This window comes from Amphibalanus amphitrite, unplaced genomic scaffold, assembly GCF_019059575.1.
Source record: "Amphibalanus amphitrite isolate SeventyFive unplaced genomic scaffold, NRLGWU_Aamphi_draft 000387F_arrow, whole genome shotgun sequence".
Classification (NCBI taxonomy): Eukaryota; Metazoa; Arthropoda; class Thecostraca; order Balanomorpha; family Balanidae; genus Amphibalanus; species Amphibalanus amphitrite.
Window position 1 is genome coordinate 421,135 of NW_024881881.1, and position 10,494 is coordinate 431,628.

At 48.6% G+C, this 10,494-nt stretch overlaps 1 protein-coding gene across 1 annotated transcript; it reads right to left on the reverse strand.

Annotated features, from left to right (window-relative positions):
• Positions 1 to 9,804: 9,804 nt before the first annotated feature.
• Positions 9,805 to 10,350, reverse strand: LOC122390218 (ficolin-1-like). The gene has a single exon (XM_043382949.1). It carries the CDS (start codon positions 10,348 to 10,350, stop codon positions 9,805 to 9,807), a length of 546 nt encoding a protein of 181 aa, XP_043238884.1.
• Between the last annotated feature and the right edge of the window lie 144 nt (positions 10,351 to 10,494).

A 10,494-nucleotide genomic window follows, 5' to 3' on the forward strand; every position in this document is an offset into this window, starting at 1 on the left:
GCACCCCAGGTCTGTCAGGGACACCAGAGACCTGCCAGGGGCGCCGCCGGCCTCGCAGGGGCACCATGGGCCTGTCAAAGGGGCACCAGAGACCTAGTAGGGATACCACAGGCCTTACAGGGGCACCACCGGCCTTACAGGGGCACCTTGGGCCTGTCAGGGACATCACAGTCCTGTCAGGGCCCAGGGGCACCAGCGGCCTAGCAGGGGCACCACAGGCCTGCCAGGGGTACCGCCGGTCTAGCAGGGGCACCACCGGCCTCGCAGGGGCACCATGGGCTTGTCAGGGGCCCCACCGGCCTCGCAGTGGCACCACCGGCCTCGCAGGGGCACCACCGGCCTCGCAGGCATCACGGCATCACGCAGGTCGCAGGGGCACCTTGGGCCTGTCGGGGGCATCACGGGCCTGTTGGGGGCACTTAAGGCTTGTCAGGGGCACCACAGTCCTGTCAGGTCCCAGGGGCATCAGCAGCCTAGCAGGGGCACCCTAGGCCCGCCAGAGGCACCACAGGCCTGCCAGGGTCCAGGGGCACCACAGGCCTAGCAAGGGCACCACGGGCCTGTCAGGGGCACCTCAGGCTCCCGTGCTACCCCCCCCCCCCCCCGGATCCGCCAGTGATGCCACACCACGCGAAACACCGCCAACTACCAGCTGCCGCGCCATAAACACGTGCCAACAACAGTCTTTTTTTGAAGGTCGACTCCGCTCGCGCAGCTTTTGACTAACCCTCACTGCTACCATATTGCTTCCATATTATGCTGTGGAAACTTTACTTCACCAAGTGGCTAAAAACCTCCATCAAGGTATATTTTCTTAGAAATTTTTCTGACGTTTTGGGGGGGCCAAACAGGCCACTTTAGGCCTTTGGGGGGGGCCATGGCCCCCGTGGCCCCCCCCTGGATCCGCCAGTGTCCCTTGAGGACATAACCTGAAGCCACCATCTGATACCTGATAGCTACCCACCATTCTCTCCCTTTCTAATGCCTATCATCCCAAAGATAATCGAGTACATCCCCATTTAATGTCGCCCTCAATGCTGAGATTAGATCTCCCGCTGGTCCTTACACTATATGACGCATACCTCAATCTCCCTCAGACTCACTCTCTTTGTCATACCTCTCTCATCCCACTACAATAAATTTTATCCCGCGTTGACCTCTAAGTCCCTCCCAGCAATTGTTCTAACTCCCTCCAGCGGTAGGTACATATCAGGGACAATAAACGCAATTTATTCCATAGACTCCGTGATTAGTGCAAATTTCATCTAAGCTTACTCTTACCTCCCAACGACTTATCGCGCCCCCATTCCAACATTGGAATCGTGTGTGCTCTTCCTAGCACCTCTCTGGCTCCCTGGCCCAATATCCTCGAACACCTACATCACTTGACCCTGATTACTTGTCTAAAGGTGCAACGCAGGTAGCGATTACATTATTAGCTTTCGTCGATGGGTGTGATTGGTTAAATCAATCTCTGCTGGCCCGCTCTCTTCGAACACCTACATCATTGGCCCCGATTACTTGTCTAAAGATATGACGCGGGTAGCGTCAGTTATTAGCGTTCCTCGGTGACTATGATTGGTTCGTCAACCCCTGCCGCTCACGGCACATCTCTGTCTCCCTACTAAAAATATCCGCGGCCGGACGTTGGTTACTGACCCTTGCAGCCCTTCTGTGAGAGACCGTCTTACGCGTTTTCACCTAACGAACCGGTGGACACAAGCCTGCTGCCCCGGCGACCGCAGTCTCTTTGGGCTCGAACAGGTCCCTACCCTCTCATACAGCCATGGCACCCGCGAGTGGCGCCTTTCAATCATTGTCCGGTGTGATTCGAAAGACTCCATGACTTATCTAACCTTCAATTTTATCCGAAGTCGCGGAAGTTTGTCCTACAGATGTGTGTTCACGCGCGTTAGCTTCATGAGTGATACATGCTGTGGCCTTCCAACGATGGGCTTAATCACTTACCTCATCTCGGCGGTATTAATCCTTCGCCCAATTCTTTGACTCTCAGTCTCTCACCTCTTGCGGAATTCTCCCTCGCCTTATCCTCTGTCATTTTCGTATTTGTCACTCACCTTCGGCAGTGTGCTCCCTCGTCCTGTCTCTGTCTCTTTCTGACTCACCTCTCAGCTTGGGCGTCTTATGGCGTTCTTTGTTCTGATATCTGCCGAACATATTTATTTACTTCCTCCGTAACGTGAGACAGTTCCAATCCTAGTAGACTTAGACGTATCAGCAGAGTCAAAAACACATGGAAGTGTTGCAACATACCTCCTCTTCGGCTAGCATCCATTCTTAGATCTTTCCTCCTTGTGTAATTCCGGTTTCAATATCTATCGACCACTTCAGAGTCACTCCTTCTGTATCCCCTTACCTGTCTGATCCGTAGAATCCCTTCAGTCCATGTGCGCCCCGCTGCGCGGTACGTGTCGATTGTTACCCGTGACATGAACAAAAAAAAAAATCATTTGATAGAGAAATCTGCGCCGCCAAATACTCAGACCATCTACTACTCCTTTCATCTACACGATATTTACGCCTATCAGCCGAAACGTCTCCACCGCAGCTTGCTATATTCACTCAGTGACGTCATACTCCAGGAAACAGACTGTGTTTACGCTTGTTGATCAGTAATGACGTCATAAGATCGTGCCGTCTGCGGTTGGTACATCCTGACTTCTCATCGTCTAACCTTGGACACGCCAACTTTGATCGGAATTTCAACTTGAATATTCTGAGTGTTGCCTGTGATTTAATGAAGTAATTCTCGGAAGTGCCCAATCATTTGTGATCATGAATATTTTATTTGTGGATTGCTGTCTGGCGTCCCTCGCCACGTTGTCGCAAATTTCTCTGGGGTCGTAAGTATTTGCATCAAGGGAACTCTAAGGTAGTGCGCCGGATTAGTCTCAATTTTGCATTTCGATTTAAAAACAATCCAATTCATGTGATTTCATGTTATCTTACTGAACCGATTTATGAGAGTCAATTTTATAATGCAGATTTTATTGACATACTCGACCAGATGATTTATTAACTTGCAATTGACAATCGACTTGTGGTGTTCTAATTTAAGGAAGCTCGGTTTACCGATTGCTATGTTGTTGAAGGTATACAAATTTTGGCAAATGTGATATCCAATTATTCGAGTGGGAACATCAGCAATGAGAAATGGTTATATCAAATCAAGCGGGGACTGTGTCCACTTCCAGTCATGAGGACATGTTAAACTTTCTGACAATTTTATGCTATGCAACTGGAATTGCGCGGTCGGTTGGCAGGCCGAGTTCAGCACAACAAGCTATGCTTAGTGCGAGCTCTGATTTCTCAACTCTGCCCATTCACCCATTCAGACTAAATTAAAAAAAGGGCAAGAGCAGTAACTTTAACAAGCTAATGGGAACTGTCCAATGGAGAATGGTGCTAATTTCAAACTAAATTGATGGCTCGGTTAAGACTAGACTGGTGTAATCATCGTTGTATCTGTTCCGTCACCTGACAAAGTTTGTCATGTTCAATGATGCCTTATAAATTTTCAATTCCAGGATGTTAAGTGAAACTGCACTGGTCTGAAACTGTTGTGCTAGCATCCAAGGCCAGATATGAGATCAGTTGTGACTTGAGAGGTCAATGATCATTGACATTGAAATTCCATGTTCAATAGATCATGTCAATAGAAAGGGATCAAATAACCTTGGATGTTACTGGGAATAATCTGACTCGAATTGATGCATGCTACTGATTTACCATCTGAATTCATTAATTTCAGCGTGTCCCTCCAAAACTTTGATAGTTGTCAGTAGCTTTTCACACCACGCATGACATGAGATGAATGTCCTCCTAGCTTGGGTGGCAATGACCTTGGACATATTGTAGTACCTGTTCGTTAGGGAATGACACTAGAAAGGTGACTGGGGTTGGTGCTATTTCCTCATAAGTCCCTGGTGCTGTTCAATTGAATCTAACACCATCTGACTCAGCCATCGTCCTTTCTTTCTTTTAATTTCTAAGTTTTAGTGATACACGCTCAATCATAACACAATTAATTCTCCATTCCTGCCTTTAGCCTATAATTGTCTGCTAATCTGATTTGGTGGCATGCCTTGCAACGCAGAGTTTGATTTCGACTGACATAGGTAACCAGTTTCTCCCTGAATTAGACCAGGGTTATAGGGTTGTTCACCAAAATTTTCTAAAATTTGATCGTATGTGACTGCTCCCTCTTTCTCCCCTTTAACCACCCGCAATTGTGTCCGTCATTTTTCACTGAAGTCAGGATGGGTCAATAGTTGAATTAGGTGTTCGTCCAGCTATCTTAACATACTAATTGTTTCTCTCAGCAGGTCCATATTCGTGTACTGCCCGCGGTTCAGCTGAGCTGAGGACTTCATGGGCCCGTGCTTTCTCCGATCCAGCGGCGGGGGGACCAGGTCGCATTTGTGAGATCCAAAGCATTCGCGTCATTGTCTTCTCTGGTTTAAATTAGCATGAAGGTCGCTTTTGCCTACAGATATAAATGAAGTATTACACCTGGATATCTCACTCACTCACTCGCCCACTCTCTCTCTCTCTCTCTCTCTCTCTCTCTCTCTCTCTCTCTCTCTCTCTCTCTCTCTCTCTCTCTCTCTCTCTCTCTCTCTCTCTCTCTGTCTCTCTCTCTCTCTCTCTCTGTCTCTCTCTCTCTCTCTCTCTCTGTCTCTCTCTCTCTCTCTCTCTCTCTCTGTCTCTGTCTCTGTCTCTGTCTCTGTCTCTGTCTCTGTCTCTGTCTCTGTCTCTGTCTTGTCTCACTCTCACTCTCACTCTCGATTATCTGTTCTAACTCACTGTCGCAGGTCTTAAGATTGAACCATATCGTTGAGTCTTTTAGGCAAACGGGATTTATCGAAATTGTACAATATTTGTAAATTAAGCAAACACAAAGGGACAGGTGATAACCGGCCTTTAATTGATTGTAATGAAAGCTCTGCGGCGACCTGACCCTGCTTCAGATCTGATCGGCGCCCATTCTGACTCATCGGTGATTTTGGCGACGCCTAGCGGATGTCGTCAAGGTTACGTTAGCTAGGTGGCGGTAGGGAGTCACGGGTTGGTCTGGATTGTCGAACTTGTACCAAAATATTTTTTGTATGAGATCGATCTTTATAACTACTGATTTAGAAACTTCGACATCTTGCTCTCTTTCTCACATACATACCAACTCACGCCCCAATTTACTCATCCACTCCCGCACGCGTCCACTCATTCACTCATCACTCACTTACTCTTTCTATCCTTGCCCGTCTGTCTCTCCTACGCATACTCGCATACGCGTCAGATTCAGGGTTATGTGGCGACCTCTCATGGCAGTTTTGGGAACCAGTGTGGCGTATTCCATGCTAGGTGGCACTGTTAGTACTGTCAGCTGCAGCTGAGCAGTGCGCACTGTCGGAGTCTGCACTGAAGGCATTGGATCTTGTAGGTGGCGCTAGTGGTGCTGTCGTCGGTGCGTCTATTGACCTGTTAAGTGTTTAAGGTCATGTTTAAGGTCAAGGGTCATACATTTCCATTTCGTTTGGACTACAGGGTGTTTCACTAAAAGTGTCAAAAAGTAAATGCTCATTAAAGATATATAAAATACGCAAAGCACGTGGTTGCGCACGTGGCTTTGTCGCAAATTTTTGGACATTTATGCTTTGGCCACTTAAGATATATTTTACACTCATACGGAGCGAGGGCAGGAGGCCAAAGTTACTTGTCGTTTTTTTCCCTTATACAGAACAAGAACAGGTTATTTACACCGCAACAGGAGCGGTGGATTACACTTACATTTGGTGTTATCAGAAACATTGAAACCGTACGCCGACTTTTCAGGAAACGTTTCACTCTCTCACCTCGCTACGACCCAGATTATAAAAGTTTCAAAGGGCTTCTTGAGAGGTTTAAAAGGGTTCCTTTGATGCCGGTTCCAGTCCAAAAAAGGCGGGTCGCCCCCACCTCTCGGCGGAAATCGTTGAAAAGGTGAGGGTCTTTTTTAGGGCCTTTTAAGATAACAAGAAGCTTATTTCAACATGAAATAGCCAAGCCCCCAAGTTATCAGAAACAACCACTGTAACGGCTGTAGCCACCAAGAACTGGCTGGACCAGAAGTTCCGTTCCCGGGCCGAATAATCAGCTGCCTCACCGCCCGCCCCTGGCCAGCGCGAGGCCCCGATCTGTCACCGCTAGCCTTCTGGTTTTGGTCAGTAGCTCTCGCAGAGCTGAGGAAGACTCAAGTCGCATCACTTTGGGAGCTGAAGAGCACAATGCAAGGCTTTGCCGACAGTCTGGACGCTGAAGATGAAAACGGGCTGTGAGGCATCTCCGGACACGTGCCGAAACGGTGCATCAAAAGAAGGGGCGGATATGTGGAATAGGTTTGAGTGACGGTGATATCATTTTTATATATTCAAATGTCCAACAATCGCGGATGAAATGATGTGCAAATGTCCATAGAAAACATTGTTATTATGTGCATTAGGACCTTTTACTTTTTGACACTTTTAGTGAAACACCCTGTACAATCGCTCAGTTTAAAGAAAAGCTCACAGGTCCAACATCAGTTAATTAGGGTCTGCATCTCGTTCAGTAAGGTGGCCTGGTGACAATCTGACCTGAACAAAACAAATTCTTCATCCTACATAAATGACGATGAGCTGCGGTAATTTCTGGCTTCCCTCCGTGACCAACTCTAGTTGTGTACAAGCAGGGTGACATTTTGACATAGTCACGTCACATTGAACGGTAACTCGCTTGATGTTTATGATCAATTGTCTCAAATGATGCATCAATTTAACAACCGTAACATTTCTACGTTAATCTTTGATATACCTCGACGGGGGAGCTAGCATCAGTATCAGTAGGTACTGATAATGCTAGGACAGAAGGAGTAATTGATTGACAGGTTACGAACAGCGATAAATTTATAACGATTGAAATGGTGATTCAGATGTGTCGGTTATATATAAACACGAGTCACGAAACGGCTCAATGCTGATTTAATAACGAACCGGAAGGCGATTCAGACTCACAGCGTTCTTGTTCTGGCGCTGAGCTGCCGAAGGAGCAGAATAATGTTTGATGTTTACAATGTTTACTCTCCCTATCCGAATGTAACTGAACACGTTACGACTTCTTGGGCCGCCTTCGTATCAAACCTTGTCCAAATGATTAATTTATCCCACGGACGTGACAATCCTACGCTGACCGTCGATTTATCTCGAAGAGCACTTTGTAAGAATTGAGAATCGATTGATAAGCCTTGGATTAACACTAGACTGATAGTGGATTGAAACGCTGATCTACCGGGACCAGCCAAGTCAGATTGTAGAGCAGCTTATATTGACCTACTAGCAAAAAAAAAAAACGAATTTGTGGTGGTCGCGTCGTGAGGGCGTGATCATTGCGTTTCCGTTGATTCGTGATCAGATCGCCGCGGTGCAGTCCCGGTGAGCCTGTGATGTAATGCCGGCGTAAAGTCGTGTGGTCGACGTGACAACTTAAAGATAATTACGTTAGCGGTCTCTGTGAATCCGGATCAGCAACATATCTGAAGTAACCCTCCCTTCTTTCCCAGACAGAATTGTTAGATTTTCACGCTATATTTACAAACGGACGATACAATACTGGTCCATTTCAACCGGTGTACCACGATCGGTTGTCAGCTCGCCAATGCCAACTTAGCCTTAAATCTAATCCTAACGCCCTAACCGCAAAAAGATTATTTACAAAACATCGCCAATTGAACTGTCATGACGTCATCTGACGTAGTTTGACGCGTCAGTGGTGACCAGCGCCCCAAAATGACACCACCTGACCTGTTCCCCTCCCCTCTAATACATTGAATACCACACCTCACTGCGGCCGGACCGCGCGCGCGATGGCCGACCGATAGCGCTCCCCCCAATACCAATGTAATGGTGAGCCATTAGCCTACACTGACCATTGCTGGCCCGCCCCGGCAGTCCCTCTAACCCCTCTGTCTCTCCCATAGACAAGGCCGGACCAGTCGGGCCCATTAGCCTCTTCCCGCCTTTACAAACAAACGCACCACTGCCGCGCTGCTCGGTCGGGAGCGGAATGTAGCGACCATCTGCCCTCCCTTCCCTGCCGAATAACACTCCCACGATGTTAAATCCATTACCCTCTAATGGTGGCTCAGGTTAGACCCCAGGGAGTGGCATTTGTAATCCAGATCAGAGACATCCGATGGGTAAATGGGAGGTGAATTGTCCATGACGGGGAGGCAGTCTTGATGAGGCGGACAGATGAGATGACTCACTTGACAGTGTTTGATGATTGCTGTCCACTCCAGTTGAAGTCCGGTGCAGTGATGATCCGATCAGCAGAGAGGCCGCTCCGGCCGAAGCCGGGCGGGACGGTGTCCCGCGCTGAGTCCCGAGGCGTTCCGTCTCTGGTGGTCGGCCTCCGGTGGTCGATCTCGGGTCTGACTGCCTCCCTTCTCATTCTCCGCTGAGTTTTGTTCGCCTGTGATTTCCGGGCCGGAGGTTCCGGGCGTCGCCGGGCCTCCCCGACCGGGGCAGAAAATTGGCGACATCCCGTCTCGCATCCGGAGTCGAGACTGTCACCCTCCGCCCTCCATTCCGCCGGAACGTGACGTCATCCTCACTAGCACGGCTCATCCGTCTCAGCTGTCTCCTGCCGGATGACGTTTTCACACTCGACTTTCGCCGGATGTCGGTCCCTGCCTGTGCCGGACGGCTGACCGCAACGACATCCTCCCATCTTCCTGTCAGCTGCGTCGGCAGGATGTGCGTGGCGCCAGGCGTCGGGAGGCTGGTCCAGCACCGGGAGCAGGTGTTTCCGGCTGCGTTGCGTTTGTCGGCGGCCACTGCGCCGGCCCGGATGGGTGTGTTTGTACTCCACCCTTCGGCGAGCCTTTGATCTTCGCTTAATGGTGACCGGCTGACGAGTCGGGGATCGTTTGGTCGACCCCCTCCCCACGCCGGCTCAGCGCCGCGGTAGACAGTGCGGTCGTCCTTACGTATAGAGTGTGAGAGATGTCCTTTTTTGATGTACGGAAAAAATGTTACAGCTTCCGGCTGTTACATAACCAAGCAAGAAGCCAAGTGGCTTCTTTTGGTGTGGTATTGTCCGCTGACATGTCATGACATGTGCTGGTTCAAACTGAACCACTGCCATCAGTCCGATCCTTGGAAAAATTTGAGGGGCATTATTTGAAAACGTGAATGTGGTATTAGAGGGTTAAGCAACCAGTTTTCTGTTCCATGAACTCAGATTATGGTGCATTTGTAAAATATCCACGACAGTTAGGATAAATGATAACAACAAGTCAAATGTATATTTATTATGCGCGTCTAAATATACATTTGACTTGTTATTGTTATCATTTATCCTTATGGTGCATTCTCTTTCAGGTCACAACATCCACTAATGATCCAAAATTCTACCATGTACCCTGCAATATCTGCGTCTCCCATCCCCAGTGATTTGGCATGTGACGAGCCTCTAAAGATTCCTATGAAAAACAAGGTCTATTTACCAAAGAGTGTTTATAAATAGAACGTACTACCGATGATACCAAGCATACGCACTTCAATGAAACGATATGAACATTTTAATTTCATTGCTGAAACCGATTTCGATGAAACAATACGATGTTTTCCAGAACAACACACAAGACCAAAGTTCATATAAAGCAGTTAAACAAAAAAGGCTTTCCGAAGCTAAATACGACTTTTCCCAAATCGAAAACAAGCTAGTAAGAGTACAGGCCAATGAACGCTTGCATCTGCTGCGGTGTTTTTAGAGTGTATTTGTGGGTCTAATTCTCATGGTGGTGGCGTTCAGACTGTACCATCCCTTCCAGTCTCTCCACGTGACGGTATCATGGGTTGTTGACCCAGGGTCGTACAGTCCGTTGAGGTTGGAGTCGCAGCAGCTGTTATACCACCAGGCCCCATGGTAGTTAGATGAACAGTTACCCGACCAAAGATCATTGTCTCTGTCAAATGTGGAGAACTTCATCCCCTTGTGATAGGTAAGACTGTCTTCGGCGTTCCCGAAGTAGTCGCCAAAGTCAATTCTGTATCCCTCATCCTCAGACTCGATGGTGAACTTCTGGTAGGTGGCGTACCTCGTCTGTTCGTCCCAATCCCAGAGGTCGACCCGTAACTCGTAAACGCGGTCCAGGTGGGAGGTCAGCTGCCAGAGGTGGTGAAGTCCCCACCAGAATTCTCCATCGAAACTTCCCAGGCCCCACTTGTAGGCGCCCCAGTCCTTGTAGAAATCCTGTCTTGGTGAAATATCAGCTCTTCTTTGGAAGACGGTCCATCCCTCGCCATCGTCCATGTCACAATAGGCCGAGGTCGGAGTGAGACGATCAGGGTGGATTGTATATACTCCGCTGGGGGAACCGAAGGGCAGGTCACTGCAATCGCGTGCAAATGAATACTGCAGGGACGTACCGTTGGTGCCAGAGTTTTGCTCAGCGCC